The sequence below is a fragment of the Triturus cristatus genome, chromosome 6 (genome assembly GCF_964204655.1).
Source record: "Triturus cristatus chromosome 6, aTriCri1.1, whole genome shotgun sequence".
Taxonomy (NCBI): domain Eukaryota; kingdom Metazoa; phylum Chordata; class Amphibia; order Caudata; family Salamandridae; genus Triturus; species Triturus cristatus.
Window position 1 is genome coordinate 1,913,511,143 of NC_140589.1, and position 17,234 is coordinate 1,913,528,376.

A 17,234-nucleotide genomic window follows, 5' to 3' on the forward strand; every position below is an offset into this window, starting at 1 on the left:
TGTACATTGATATGATCTCTCTCCAGTGTGGGTTTTCTGGTGTTGCCTCAGCTCTCCATTTGTTATAAATGCTTTGTCACATTCTGTACATTGATATGATCTCTCTCCAGTGTGGGTTTTCTGATGGTATTTTAGGTTGTCACTGAAAATATATGCCATGTCACATTCTGTACATTTATATGGCTTCTCCCCAGTGTGGATTTTCAGATGTCGTTTTAGCTCTCCATTCGTTATAAATGCTTTGTCACATTCTGTACATTGATACAGTTTCTCCCCAGTGTGGATTTTCTGATGTTGTGTTAGCGTTCCATTTGTTATAAATGCTTTGTCACATTCTGCACATTGATATGGTTTCTCCCCAGTGTGGACTTTCTGATGATTCATTAGATGTGACTTTCTAATGAATGCCATGTCACATTCTGTACATTGGTATGGTTTCTCCCCAGTGTGGATTTTCTGATGTTGTGTTAGCTTTTCATTTCTTATAAATGCTTTGTCACATTCTGTACATTCATACGGTTTCTCCCCAGTGTGGATTTTCTGATGCCTTCTTAGATTCTCCTTCCTTCCGAACACTTTATTACATTCTGTACATTGATATGGTTTCTCCTCTACGTGGACACTCTGATGCTGCACTAGGTCTTTCATTGCAAAGAACGCGTTTCCACAGTCAGTCCATCGATCTGGTTTTTCTCCAGTAAGAAGTTTCTTATGTCACACTTGCTCTTTTTTTGCCTAATAAATGTTTTGTCACATTCTAGAAATTCATACGGTTTCTGTCCTGTGTGTTCTTTCTGGTACCAGGTTATCTCTTCCTTCGTAATGAGCACCTCAGACTTGCTTCAGTAGGTCAGTGTGTTGTGTCTCCAATGTCTATCAGCTGATATCTAAGAGCCAAGTACAGACCTCATTGGGCAGTTTGGGTTTTCTGCTGTAGAAAAAGACTTTGGCAAGGCATTAGCCTTCAAGGGAAGAGTTTTTGAGGCATACTGTTTGTACATCACTGCCCACACCTGTGATGTTTAATAGCTTTACTTTTTTCGGTTATTACTGCATTTATTTCACCTGTTGGATTAAGAAAAATAAACACTGAATAAGCTTAAATGCAAAGCCCATCAGAAAAACCAATTGGCATTTAATGATACATTTAATTGTCCATATAGACAAGTGCGCTGAAGAAATTCTAGATTCCACTTTCAATGTAAAGATGCAATAGGCAGAGTAAGGGCATACAATCCTTACACGATCCCCTTATATCGAGGAGTGTGGACTCAAGGAGTAACCAAGAGACCAGAAACTGTTGCTTGTTCAGTGAGTGAGATCTTCTCCCACGACACACTACAATGTTAAATCCACAGCAACAAGATGCCTCCCTTCTTATCCAGGGAACGGTTCCTATGATCACACGGCCTCACAAATAATGCAAGATGGAGCCTGTTAGAAACCGGGTCTCTAGTTGGCAGAGGAACGCACCATGTCCAACTAGGGCCAGCAATCCTAGTCACAACACAATTCCAAATTATCCTGTGCTCATCCCCTGGTAGCTGGGTACAGAGCAGGCAGGCTTAAAAGGCAATGTTTAAAGGGTTTGTGCAATAACTCATACAACAACACAGTGAATACCTCACAAAAAGACTCATCAACAGTTTAGAAAAATAGAGAACATTTATCTGAGTAAAACAAGTACAAAACGATCAAAATCAATCAAGTAGATTGAATGTTGAAGAAATAAAAGCTAATAAAACAATTAAAAGCAGGTAACACTAAAAAAGGTTACTTCAGGTTGATCAAGAGGGACCGGTGCAAATTCAAAGTGCAGGCCGACTATGATGGAGAGCAGGAAGACTACAGGGAGCTATTTGGGCCCACTGAACACAGTACCTTGGAGCTTGGGGTGCAGTGTGCGTTGGGAGGCCTTGTGCCATCTAGCGGCAGAGACTTTGTAGGGCTTCGTGCTGCGTCACATCGGATTTGGCAGAGACTCAGCTGCAGAACCCACTTCTGAGGTCCAGAACTTGGAAGGGGCACCTCAGACAAGGGTAGGACTTACAGAAGGGAGAGTCCAGCAGCATCAGCAGAAGTGCAGGAATTCTTTTGTGTCTATGACACTTCAGAAACAGGAGGCAACTAACAAGCCCTTGGAGAACACGTTGGAGTGAAGGCAGAGTCTACCTCTCCTTCCAGGAATCAGAGTGCTGCACTCCCCAGGGCAACACACAGAAAAGCAGTTCTTCCACAAAAACAATCCAGTTGAGTCTTTTCTGCAGCACCACAGTTCTTCTGAAAGCGGTTCTGTGAAGATCCAGAAGTGTCGGATTTGACGGGCCGGAGACTTAGCATTTACGTCCAAATGTGCCTTTGATCTGAGGGAAACTCCAAAGAGTGGTTTTGAAGTGCACCAGTATCTCTTTCAATCCCAGCACTCACTCCAGACTACCAAACGGAGTTATCAGTAATTTGTATGGGTCAGTCTGCTACCCTGTGATGTGTAAGGGTGGGCCCATTCCTCCCATCTGCCCAGGAAGACCCATCAGAATACAGATGGATGCAGATGGGTGCTAAATCACACCCAACCCATGTACTGTCTGTGGGTGTCTAGACGGAATGCACACAGGGGTCGGTCACCAAGCCCAGACGTGTATTAGAGACAGGGTGTAAGGCACAAAGAGCAGTACAAGCATAGAAAAGTCCACTTTCTAAAAGTAGCATTTTTAAAATAGGAATGTTAAATCAGACTTTACCAGTAAAGAGGATTTATCATTACTATTCCAAATATTTGAAATATGAAACATGTAACAGCTACTCCTTTCCAATCAGGAATTACAGCTCAAAGGTATTCTAAGGAATTCCCAGTTCTAGCCAATGAAAGTCGGCCTTCCTCAGTGAAAAATTAATTTAGCTGTTTGTCATTACCAGGACAAGTAAAACATAGAGTATATGTTCTGACTTTTACTTACATAACACCCTCCCATTGGTTTACCAAGGGCAATCCTTAGGGGCAACTTATATGTAATGAAAGGAGATTTGAAGGCTTGGCAAGTAGTTTTAAATGTAAAGTTGATGTGACGGTAAACTGCACACACACAGGCACTGCAGTGGCAGGGCTGAGACATGGTTTCAGGCTGCATATGTGGGTAGCACAATCAGTGCTGCAGACCACTAGTAGCTAATAATTTGCAGACCCTGGGCACATGTAGTGCACTTTACTAGGGACTTATAAGCAAATTAAATATGCCAAGTGAGTATGAGCCCATGTTACCATGTTTAGGGGAGACAGCACAAACACTTTAGCACTGATTAGCTGTGGTTACGTACGCAGAGTCCTGAAGCCAGCAAAAACGAGCACAGAAAATGGAGGGAGGCAGGTAAAAAGTTGGGGAAAGACCTTCCTAAGGCTATCGGGTCTAACAGAGCCTTTTCCAGTGAATGGACCACGCAACACAGAGCATCACAATAACAGCGGGAAACATAAGCCACTGCTGCAAGGGAGTCCTCTATACTATCAGGGAGTCTGGGACAGGATCTGGACAGGTAATCTGAGCATCTTCCACATAGTGTAACCAGAGATCAGAGGCTCTGACCAGATCTACACAAGGAACAGAAGGTTTACAACCATAATAAACACACATTGGCAAAGTCAAGAAGTCGCACCTTTTAGACGTATAGGCTTTCCCAATGCTGCACAACATCAAGAAAAAACAAGTATTTGCAACTCAATAGGTCTCGCATTTGTTAGAGTTAGAGCTATTGGCGTTGTAAATTTACATATGTTTTACTTATGTGTTTAGTAGTGGATGGATGTGATGGCAATTGTGTGTTTTACCAATAATCTTAAAGATAGCGTATCGATTGTGTTTCTGGTGTATGGGGCTTACTGCGATACAGTTTAAAGCAATCCTGGATTTGTTTTAGCAAATGAATACTATGCATTTATTAAGGACACAACGAGAATTCTTCATTACATAAAGGGAAAAGGTCACCCTAGGTGGTAGGGGTGCATAGAGCACCTTGGTGGGCCTAGGAGAAGGGGCAGAGGCTAGTGCCTGAGAGGAGGGAAAGGCAAGGCAAGCAGGGTGCTTTAGGTGAAGGAGACAAAGAAAGTGCCCCCGGGGAGAAGGGGTAGTGAGGATTGCTTCAAAGGAAGGACAGTGTAAAAGAATAACCCAGCACTGGTGAATTGCATTCTCAATGACATGGAGCCATCAAGTAAACCTACCTGGTCAGTAAAGAGTTTGAGGGTGGAGCCATGCCAGATTTTCACAATATCCACCTGAATCTTATTTACATGTGTTAATTAAAATGGGAACCAGAATGGGTGTTTAGTCTGGCCCTCGTCAACCTGGGTTGGGTAACTCTAATTTATAAACAATGTGAAAGCATTATCATGATGCCTCCACAAGAAGAGCAGGCATCTTTTTGATGCTAATAATCATATCCAAAATTAAACTCACTTTTATTTATTTTTTAAATGCTCTAGCTAGGAAGGCATGTGTTATTGATGTGTATCGAATGACTAGATTGTCTTATTAAAAACACAAAAAAGAGACTAGGAAAACCCTGAAGGTCAGACGGGACCAGGGGTAGACAAGTATTTTTAAGGAACAGTGGTCCCATTCAACAGGAGTCAGAATAAATATCACAATTACTACAATAAGAAATTGGAGTTCAAAAGAATGATCAATGCAAGTGATGAAAAAAGTATTTATAGTGATAATTAGGAAAACGTAATAAACAATTCAATGAGTGCGCTAGCCGTGAGGAGGTTAGAAGGGAAATCAGCCGATTTCCTTAACCCAGGCTGGTGACTTAAAAAGGTGACTTTTTAATGAACAGCGAAAGTACGTAAAAGTCAGATCAGCATCTCATACTCAATCAACAGATATACAATAAAGTATTAAGTTTAGAGACGTAGGTCGACGACGTTTCGATCCCCATACGAATAGTGGGATCTCTTCAGGACAAGGCAATGGTAAGGGTGCCTGGGAAGTTAGCGTAATAGCAAAATTTGAAGAGGGGCCGGAGAGCCTCAGGTGCGGCAACGCATGCACGATAAGGAGGGGAAGGTAGGGCGTCCGATGTCCGCAACAGGGGGGCTGGATCGCTGATGCAAGGCAGGGTGGTGAGATCCGCACCGGGACCAGCGAACGGGAGAGGAGCGAGGCCTCAGGTGCGTGCAAGGCTTGAAGAGCTCCTGACCCGACCTAATCGTAGGCTTCGGTTCTTGCACCTAAGGTATTGCTCCACTTCATTACGGCAATCCCGGCGCGGACCCAACCGCTCCGAATTGTACCTGCGCGTCTGTCCTTCAAGCCTAAATGTGTTTTAATCAACGCCACTGAAGTTACCATATAAAACTTTGTAAAGGGGGCTTTGCGAACCTGTGTAAACTTCTTGGTGGTCAAAGTACCATTCCACAGACGAGACCCCTGAAGCACCCATGCTCTTTCCCTCCCAAATATGGATATGTGAATTACTCTGCACATGAGCCCAGAAAGAATGGAGCAAGGTGTAAGCAAGTACACTTAACCACTTCCATGCTCATGACGGCTCCCGGCCGTCATGAGTCATGGTAGTCGTGTGCTCATGACGGCCGGGAGCCATCCGACCGTTGCCGCTCCGCCCACGCGCGGCTAATTCCCCGCCTGTGCAGGCGAAATAATTAGTGGGCGGAGTTCGGACGGCTCCCGGCCGTCATGAGCACACGCCCACCATTATTTATGACGGCCGGAATGCTGTCCTTAGTACCTGGGCGCCACGCCCAGCGGCGCATTCCAGGTGGTTAAAGAGCCTTGTGTCCTACAGCTCAAATAGCCGCTCTTTTAGCTACAAAGAATAGAAGACAATGATCAGGGTGAACAAAAATGGCAAACACAAAGAATGCCACAGGAGCTTAACCAGAGCCAAAGAAGTGCGCTTGCATCCACGATGAAGGAACCACCCTAAGGGCTATCTACATCTGATGCCGAGAACTGCCAATGGGCCCGATAACAAGGGCTTTGCACTCAAGTGACCAACAACAAACCAATGAAGAGTGCGCCATGTCCCATACAGTGCATCCCTCTATGCAAAATGGGCATGTGGACCAGGGATTGGCTGTGAAAGGATGCTTCTGGTAATGGTCAAAATGGACTGGCCCAAACTGCTATCACCCACCAAAGCAGACATCATGCAGGACTTGAGAAGGAAAGATCCGACATAGCTTGTGCATGCTTGCTGGAGGATAAGCTCAATGGAACATGAGGTTGTTTATTGTCTCTATCACAGAGCAGGGACATGATTTACCCAGAGTGAGGACTGGGCCGAACTATTTATATTTATATTTATTTATTTATTAATTGAATTTGTTGAGCGCGAACAGCTACCCCTGAGGGTTTCCCGGCGCTAAGAGACAGATTGACAACATCAGGCAGAAGATTTAGAGATCGAAGAGCCAGGTCTTCACCGCTCTGCGAAATCGCATGTGACAGTTTTCCATCCGTAGGACCAGTGGAAGTGAATTCCACAGTCTGGGTCCTAAGTTCGCAAAGCTACTACCGCCCATTCTGGTAAGTTTGAACTTAGGTACCTTAAAAAGATGATGGGATGAAGAATGGAGAGCCCGAGTAGGAAGATAGGGGCTGACAAGGGCCTGAAGGTAGAGGGGTGCTGATCGGATTTTATCTTATGCATAAAGCACAAAGCTTTAAATTTTATCCGGTTTTCAACACAAAGCCAATGCAGCTCTCTCAGGCATTCTGTAATGTGGTCACGTTTATGACAGCCACAGAGAAGCCAAGCTCCAGCATTTTGTACCAGCTGAAGGCGCCGTGTGACGGCCTTTGAGGACCCCAGATATAGGACGTTGCCGTAATCCAATCTGGAGGTCACCAAGGCATTCACAACAGATCTCTGGGTGTTTTTGGGGAGCATCCAGAGGATTTTACGCAGCCATCGTAGAATGGTGAAACAGGTGGCTGTGACTCTGTTGACCTGATCTTTCATGGAAAGTCCCCTGTCAATAATTACACCCAGGTTACGCACTTGTTCAGATGGAGTTGGAAGGGGACCCATGGTAGTGGGCCAGTGACTCAGGTTCCAGAGATCAGGTTTGTTGCCAAAAATCAGGACCTCCGTCTTTCCGCCGTTTAACTTGAGTAAGTTGTTGCTCATCCATTTAGATATTTTGCTGAGTCCAGTTTGCAACGGAGAGAGAATTGTGGGATAAATTTGAGACAGTGAGAAAACAATTTGTGAGTCATCGGCATTAGAATAAAGATTTAATCCAGAACTTTGTGCAACATAAGCCAAAGGTGTGACATATAAATTAAAAAGAAGAGGGCTAAGAATAGACCCTTGGGGCACCCCATGGGGGGAGGGGTAACTCTTAGAGGACGATGACTTGAAGAAAATTTGAAAAGTGCGGTCAGACAGGAAGGATGCGAGCCAGTCCAATGCTTTGTTTCTAATGCCAATGGCCGCGAGGGATTTGAGGAGGATACTGTGTAACACAGTATCAAAAGCTGCGCTGAGAGCTATGACCAGCCACCGGGAGAACACTACTGATCAGACCATCTTCACACTAGCTCAGTACCCATCTGTCAGGCTTGTGTTCTGAAAATACTAGTGTGAAACTCTACAAAACACAAACAGTTACCATGCATGACGTCCATCCAGCCACCAAATGATATGGAATGGGGTCCTGCCCTCACCTGGTCCTATTCTCTGGGCTGGCAGATTGTGCTCCCTGCTCCCTTCTCTTCCACACATGGGCACACTACACAAGCACTAGTAACATAACATGGGCAAGCGCCAGTACCATAACATGGGCACGCTACACAAGCGCCAGTACCATAACATGAGCACACTACACAAGCGCCAGTAACATAACATGGGCACGCTACACAAGCACCAGTAACATAACATGGGCACGCTACACAAGTGCCAGTAACATAACATGGGCACGCTACACAAGCACCAGTAACATAACATGGGCACGGTACACAAGTGCCAGTAACATAACATGAGCACACTACGCAAGCGCCAGTACCATAACATGGGCACGCTACACAAGCGTCAGTAACATAACATGGGCACAGTACACAAGCGCCAGTAACATAACATGGGCACGCTACACAAGCGTCAGTAACATAACATGGGCACACTACACAAGCGCCAGTAACATAACATGAGCACACTACACAAGTGCCAGTAACATAACATGGGCACGCTACACAAGCGCCAGTAACATAACATGGGCACGCTACACAAGCGCCAGTAACATAACATGAGCACGCTACACAAGAGCCAGTAACATAACATGAGCACACTACACAAGCACCAGTAACATAACATGGGCACACTACACAAGCGTCAGTAACATAACATGGGCACACTACACAAGCACCAGTAACATAACATGGGCACACTACACAAGCGTCAGTAACATAACATGAGCACGCTACACAAGCGCCAGTACCATGACATGGGCATACTACACAAGCGCCAGTACCATAACATGAGCACACTACACAAGCGCCAGTAACATAACATGGGCACGGTACACAAGTGCCAGTAACATAACATGAGCACACTACACAAGCGCCAGTAACATAACATGGGCACACTACACAAGCACCAGTAACATAACATGAGCACACGACACAAGCGCCAGTAACATAACATGGGCACACTACACAAGCACCAGTAACATAACATGGGCACACTACACAAGCACTAGTACCATAACATGGGCACGCTACACAAGCACCAGTAACATAACATGGGCACGCTACACAAGCGCCAGTAACATAACATGAGCACACGACACAAGCACTAGTACCATAACATGGGCACGCTACACAAGCACCAGTAACATAACATGGGCACACTACACAAGCGCCAGTAACATAACATGGGCACACTACACAAGCGCCAGTAACATAACATGGGCACGCTACACAAGCACCAGTAACATAACATGGGCACACTACACAAGCGCCAGTAACATAACATGGGCACACTACACAAGCACCAGTAACATAACATGGGCACGCTACACAAGCGCCAGTACCATAACATGAGCACACTACACAAGCGCCAGTACCATGACATGGGCATACTACACAAGCGCCAGTACCATAACATGAGCACACTACACAAGCGCCAGTACCATAACATGGGCACGGTACACAAGTGCCAGTAACATAACATGGGCACGCTACACAAGCGCCAGTAACATAACATGAGCACACGACACAAGCACTAGTACCATAACATGGGCACGCTACACAAGCACCAGTAACATAACATGGGCACACTACACAAGCGCCAGTAACATAACATGGGCACACTACACAAGCACCAGTAACATAACATGGGCACACTACACAAGCACCAGTAACATAACATGGGCACGCTACACAAGCACCAGTAACATAACATGGGCACACTACACAAGCGCCAGTAACATAACATGGGCACACTACACAAGCACCAGTAACATAACATGGGCACGCTACACAAGCGCCAGTACCATAACATGGGCACGCTACACAAGCGCCAGTACCATAACATGGGCACGCTACACAAGCACCAGTAACATAACATGGGCACGGTACACAAGTGCCAGTAACATAACACAGGCACACTGCACAAGCGCCATTAACAAAACACGGGCACACTACACAAGCACCAGTAACATGGGTACACTACACAAGCGCCAGTAACATGGGTACACTACACAAGATCCAGTAACATGACATGGGCACACTACACAAGCGCCAGTAACATGACATGGGCACACTACACAAGCGCCAGTAACATGACATGGGCACGCTACACAAGCGCCAGTAACATAACATGGGCACGCTACACAAGCGCCAGTAACATAACATGAGCACGCTACACAAGAGCCAGTAACATAACATGAGCACACTACACAAGCACCAGTAACATAACATGGGCACACTACACAAGCGTCAGTAACATAACATGGGCACACTACACAAGCGCCAGTAACATGACATGGGCACGCTAAACAATAGACCGCTAAAGGCATAAACAGCAAACAAGGCAATAATGTAGAACTTTACTCAGAAAGCTTGAAGGGGGTAATAAAATATTCAGATGTTTTTAACTTTGGCATAATTTGTTGAATTTGCATCAAATGTGGTTGCAGTCAGCAAGTGACACCCTAGTGCCGGGATTTCAGGTTTTATGCAGATCCAACGTGTGTGTGGTGGGGGTGATGGACAGAGCCATAACTCACCTTTCAGCTGTGAAATATGTGGGAACATGCGGTAAAGGGGATTATTAGCCCTACACCAGATGCTCCCCAAGCAGATTAGCACAGCACTTATGTGCAGCGCTCACAGGACTGCCATGAAGTTTGATTTCTGATTGCCTGGACTCAGCTGCTGGTTTTATATTCAATGAATGCCCCTCTCTTCATTCTGGGGAGTCAGTTCAGTTCAGTTCATATGCTTTTATTCGGTATGTAAAAAATACAACCATATAAGCAAACAATTATGACAGCATAAAACATACATAAAGTAAAAATAAGATCCAAGTGTAGAATGTAGAATACATGAATCCTTAACGACGTCAGTAGTTACCATCGTAAACATTGCAATAATGGACAGTTTATAAATAGATTTACAGTACAATATCTCTAAATTCCATCAATCCTAGGGTGCAAGTTACGCAGAATATACAGTACCAAGATATTTAGTGCATAAACATTTAAAGTGCATGTACCCGCTTAAAGTGTCATGTGCAACGTAAGCCTAAAATATATAAAAAGCCTAACAAATCTATATAATACAGCTTACTTGCATAGCCAACTTTAGATTCCAGCAACAATTTAGTGCAAACTTCGCGGTATGTATGGTACCAAGATATACTAGTGCATGGGCTGCTGCCCTCTACAAAGTGTCATGTGCAAAAAGCTTTCCAAAGTGCAAAAAGCATGTAAAAATACCCTGAATATAATCAGAGAACTATCGATTTCCTGATACTAATACATTTTAAAATGTAAGATGCTGTAAAAAAACAAATATCAGGACTGTTTAAAGATAAAATTAGTTTCATAGCGGTTCTAGTTGTGCGCACTTGATATTTTAAAAAGACAGGTTTTAAATAAAATTTCCTAAAATACATATAAAATTTGCAGAACATTAAGAAATGACAACAACTCTGTGTGGACACCCCATCACAAGGGCACGCAGATTTGGAACCCTTTTTCATATCGGGGAATGCCACCAAATGGTGGACTATTCCTAACCTCATCCGTGTTAAGGCAAAGCGGTGTGAATTTCTTGTTACTTCGGTAAGATATGGCTGAAAACCCCTGTTATAATTCTGTTCCCGGTAAAATCTGAATGTGGGTTGTTTTGAAATGGCACCTTCTCTGGCAGTTTTGACAAAGGTAAGAAAGGTAAATTTGAGCTCTTTTTTTGGAAGGGAAGCTACGCGTTCAGGATCCAACAAAATATCATAGTGGAACAGTAGGTTATACCAGTGACGAATATAGCAAAGCCAGGGGATGTAAAGGGAGTGGTCCAAATTCATACAATCTCTGATAATGGTTTGGGTAAATAGTGTTTCGCTTTTTATCCATATCGAACGCCAAAGTAACAAAGGACGTAAGGCTGCTAAGTCTGTGATATACTCCATACCTACTTCTAGGTGAATTAGCTGTGTGGAGGCCGAAGTGGGTACACATAGCAGGCGTGTGAGGAAACTATTCTCATCTTTTTGTAGTAGATTCCCACTGTCGTGTCCCCACACTCCAGCCCCATATAGCGCAGAGGACACACACCTCGCGTTATAAATTACAACCATATCTTTAATTCTTCGCTCACCTAGTTTAGTCAAAAACCTAAAAATACTATTTATACTTCTGGTCATTTTAAAATGTATATTTCCATACTCATTGGTCCATTTACCGTCATCAGAAAAAGTTATACCCAGGTAACAAAACATTTTAACTGACTGTATTTTAAAATCATCTATAGAAAAAGTCCTTGCAGGTTTAACTTTCTTACCACAGGTCATGGTAAAAGTTTTGGTTTTATTTATTAAAAGTTTCCTCTCTTTAATGAATACTGTAAAGCTATCTATTAAGTGTTGAAGTCCTAGTTGTGTGCGGGATAACAAGACAGCATCCTCTGCATAAAGCAGAATTGGGATAGCCTCGTGGTTTACTTGTGGTGCATCTTCCGGGATCTTTTTTTAAATGTTGTCAATTTCATTTATAAAAAGCGAAAATAATAATGGTGCTAAAACACATCCTTGGCGAATGCCTCTTTTCACCTGAATATTGGAAGTGCACTCGCCGCTGGTGCCGTGACGTACTTTACATGATAAGGTTTGATAGAGTCGGGCTAAAAAGTATATTATTTCCTTGGGGGCACCGGCATCAAGTAAAATGGGCCATAAAATTGAATGATCTACAAGGTCAAAAGCGCTGCTTAGATCCGCAAAGCATAAAAACAGGTTCCCCTTTTTTATCTTAGTATATTTATTAATAAGCAAATCTAAGTTAATACACTGTTCTAAGGTCCCCATGCCCTTTCTGAACCCATATTGGACTTTAGTCAAAATATTATTTTCTGTAGCCCAGGTTTCTAACCGGCTCAGCAATATCCTACTGATAATTTTGATGGATGAATCCAAAAGAGAAATCGGGCGATAATTGCATGCCTCGGATCTTGAACCTTTCTTAAAAAGGGGAATGATTAAAGATTGACCCCAAGTTAGTGGGAGATCAGATTCAGTAGCAGCATTAAAAAACCGTAGTAAAATAGGTGCCCATAGATCCATTTCATTTTTGTAAAAATCTATGGGTACACCATCAGGGCACGGTGCCTTGCCCCCTTTGCTATTTTTTAGCCCTTCGTATACCTCATCTAATGTTATTGATAAAGATAAAATTGGCCACATCAAAGCACTACAGGAAAAGTCTAAAAGCAACCTGTCTGGGTTAAAAATGGCGGAATAGTGTTCAATCCAAGCATTGCATTCCACGTGGGAAGTTATATCAGGAATGTGGTTGTCAGTTTTTAGAAACGGACAGTTGATGGTCTCCCAAAAAAGTTTGCTGTCCTTTGTATCTGCTGCCTGGTTGAGCTTGGCCCATGCCTCTGTCTGTAATTCTTTTTTTCACATTTTATGGGATAAATTATACTTGTGGCGGAGGCCCTGGATATTTGTAGTGTCTCTTGGTTTAAAGCCAAGTGCCTGTTTCAGATTATACAAGGCTTCAGCACAGTGTTTATCAAACCAGCCATTCGTTGACGTCTTGTTCGGGAAATATTTTTTCCTAGTTAAAAGGCCCTCTATAGTTTAGTTAATTATTACCATATTCGTGAGCACTATACTCTGTTGGGCCTCATCACGCAGGCAATAATCAATTTCTTGGGAACATTTCTTGACAACTTCCCTTTGTATCTTTTGAGGGTCTGCACCAGCCCATTTAATACGCATGCCGTTCGGCCTTGCCGCTGAAATGTTAGCGACGCAGGTAGTTGTTATTGAAGTTTTATTCCCCCAACAAAGCAATGTTATCGAAATGCTATTGTGATCACTTAAAGGTTCTTCAAGTATCCATAGATTAGAGAATCTAGCATCATTAGAAATCAAAACGTGATCAATATTGGTACTAGCATTCCTGCCCTTAAAAGTCGGACATTTAATATTACCCCTCTTCAATGTACAGTTCAAGAGCTCCATTGAATTCGGCCATTAAGTTGTTTAGTGCTGTCCCATAGGTGTTATGGGGGAAGTGAATGTTTACTGCATCATCTGAAATGTTGCAATCCCTCATATAACCACAGGTGTTACTTAACACTTCATTCTGGGGAGTCATTACAAGGCAAAGGCAGGCCAGGCTCACACGTGTTTCCTTTATGCACCGAGTGGAATATGTTATTTGCAGCCACTGATGAGCGGTGGCGAGGGTCATAATTTATGAGGGAAAGGGTCAAAGGGCGCAAGGATGCCGCTCATCTCTCAACAATGGTCACAGCACAGGACACTCCATGTCCATCCGATTTAAAATAAGTTAAACCAGGATTTAAGAGGTTACAGTTGTTCAAGGTAAACCGCAGGCACAATGAAGGTGCCATGGGCTGGGGTGGGTGAGGGGGCATGGGAAGGTGCAGTTTGAACCAGTAAGCACTGGCTGCTGCCCTTTGGGGCAGTAAACTGGCTCGGGTACTGTGGTATTATGGGATGTGCCCTCTGTACTCCTGTAATGTGCGACTACATCAATGAGCGCAGTGGCTCTAAATACCGTTATTGAGACACCCATGATCCCTGCTATAGAAAATATAGAGTACATGTTCACATACATTCTGCGAGCTTGGATGTTTTTATTGCACAACACAGTGGTATTTAAAAATAAACATTTCAGAGACTCATGGGGCTTTCATCGCCATGACCGTTCCGCATAATTCTGGTGGGATTTCCTGTTTAACCAACATTCCGTTAATCAATTCAAAACCTTAAAATAAAAAAGTGCTTTCAAAATATAGATTTAAGTAATACCCAGACTGTACGTAGTGCAAATGTTTTTATAACTATTTGTTAAAAGCACACACTTCACGGCGTAGCTAGGAGCTTCTTTACAATGTCTCTCAGAAAGAATAAATGTGCGTCATCGAGAAGCCTCGAGTGGGTCCATCAATTAAAACCAATACTGGCTTTCAGGCTTCGCAGATGATCACATTGTGCACATTGGCATGCATTCTAGGCAGCAGGCATTCCGGAGAAAGGGCTTCTTTAGCGGCCTGACCCTCCCTCGGTGTCAGCACAGGAGACTCCCTGACTTACATTCAACTCTTGGAATTAGACATACCGGGACGGTTCCCTCGGTGTCAGCACGAGACTCCCTGACTTACATTCAACTCTTGGAATTAGACAAGCCGGGACGGTTCCCTCGGTGTCAGCACGAGACTCCCTGACTTACATTCAACTCTTGGAATTAGACATACCGGGACGGTTCCCTCTGTGTCAGCACGAGACTCCCTGACTTACATTCAACTCTTGGCATTAGACATACCGGGACGGTTCCGTCGGTGTCAGCACGAGACTCCCTGACTTACATTTAACTCTTGGAATTAGACATGCCGGGACGGTTCCCTCGGTGTCAGCACAGGAGACTCCCTGATTTACATTTAACTCTTGGAATTAGACATGCCGGGACGGTTCCGTCGGTGTCAGCACAGGAGTCTCCCTGACTTACATTTAACTCTTGCAATTAGACATACCGGGGCGCTTGTGCTGCCATCAAAAGTTGGGGAGCTGGCTTTCTGCAATGCCAAAAGCATGGGCCTGTCATGCCCTTCAGACCCCTCCCTTCGACCACTAGTTGTATTCCAGGGACACTCCGCGCAACTTCATCACGTGGTATACCAGGGGCCACACTCTTTGGTGGCTCAGGGCAGGCGCGGAACACCCATTGGGCTCACCGCCCCCCCCCCCCCCCTCATGTGTGTCAGCTGGTTAATGAGGCTTTTGTTGTGTTGTCACCCCTTCTTACAGCCACTCTGCCTATGGCTGGAAGACTTAGCCCACCCCCCCCCTCCCCCCGAAATTTGGCTCTAGTTGCCCGCCTGGCTCTAGGGGCCTCTTTTCCATTTCAGCTCAAGTTCCCAAGGAGTGGCAGTCTGAGCGGTGATATTTTGTAAATTACATTGTTCCTAGACAGCTATGTAAGATTGGTAAAATCACTGTTTAATGACATACTTGGACTGAACTCATATGTCTAGGCGCTACTAGCACCGGATCAGAGACAAGGGCCTGGACACATGGGCGTCCGCAGAAATTTTTCCAGGGGGGGGCGAACCTGGCAAATGAAGGGGCGTGGCTAATGTTAATGGGGGCGGGGCTAAAACGGCAGACAATCCGGATCGGGTAATGTTCAGGCCAACCTGAGAAAAACAAGCATTGGCATAGCCAATAGGTCTCGCCTTTGGGACCTTATGACTGACTCACTGACTGAAGAACTTATATAGCGCACTTCTGCCAAGGCGTCTTGGCGCTGGGTAAGTATGATGCCAGCAGTATAAGTATTTAGTTCTGCAGCAGGTCCCAAAGGCGAGACCAATTGGCTATGCCAATGCTTGTTGTTATATCTGGGCATGTTGAGAGGCTAGGGGACTGGGTCTCGATGTCAGGTTGGGAGCACAGCAATGAGCTACTCAATTTGAATGCGTAGATAATACAACCGGAGGGGTGAAATGAAAGGTTCACTACCAGGAATAACAGGAAAGTAGAAAGTTAGGCTGGTTAGAAAGGTAAGGAGGGGTAGAGGCAGGCATGGTGGTGAGGGGAAAAACAGATGCATGCTAGGAGAGCACTGTGAGGGAGTGAGGCGAAATGGGAAGAGGCACTGAAGGTGGGTCGGGTAAAGACCGTAGTGAGGAAAACAGAAGGGTAGCGATGGGTGAAGGGTAGACAAAGAAGTGAGGTGTAGAAGTAAAAGATTCAGGAGCAGAGACAGGTAAATCAAAGCTGGAGAGGGGAGAATAACGCAGTCGTAGAACCAGAGAGGGCCAGGTAGAGAGAGGGAGAGGTGTGTCAGAGACAGGTAGAGACAGCTGAGGAAGAGGGAATAATAACGACTGAGGTAGACAGGCGAGGTAGAGGGGTGCGTTGATATAAAGGAAGTGCAGAGATGTGTCACAGATGTTACTGAAGAGGAAAAGAAGTAGAGATATTGAAAAAGAAGTAAGGCACAAAAAGAAGTAAGGGGTGAACAGAGGTAGAACGAGTGGAAGGGGAGAGAACACGTAGAAGATGAATGGCAGGGTAAAATGAGCGATCAGGCAGTGAGTGTGAGGAGTGGGATACAGAGGCATATGTGGCAGTGAGCGCGAAGTGCGGGGTACAGAGGGATATGTTGTGGCAGTTAGCGCAAGGTGTGGGGTACAGAGGGATATGTTGTGGCAGTTAGCGCAAGGTGTGGGGTACAGAGGGATATAAGGCAGTGAGCGTGGGCAGGGCCGACTTTAGCGCTCGTGGGGCCCAGTGCGATAATGCTTTTTGGCACCCCCAATGACCACCTCCACTACAGGTTCTTCATAACCATCCTTTCACAGCGCCCCTCAAGCCTCCGTAACCATTCAGTCTCAGGTGCATTTAATTCATTTTATAGCGCCGCTCCTATCAGTGTAAGGTGTCACAACACTTTACATCACACAGATTACATAGAGACAATCAATCATAGGTGTGTAAATCAGTGCATAGGAAAT

The 17,234-nt window shown here is 44.7% G+C and overlaps 1 protein-coding gene across 1 annotated transcript in view; it reads right to left on the bottom strand.

Moving 5' to 3' along the window:
* The window catches only part of LOC146822439 (uncharacterized), a 486,581-nt gene that overhangs the window by 2,061 nt on the left and 467,286 nt on the right, over positions 1–17,234 (bottom strand). The window contains exon 4 of the mRNA XM_085613550.1: positions 160–609. Within this exon, the coding sequence (XP_085469676.1) occupies positions 160–609 (450 nt within the window). The remainder of the gene's footprint in view (positions 1–159; positions 610–17,234) is intronic.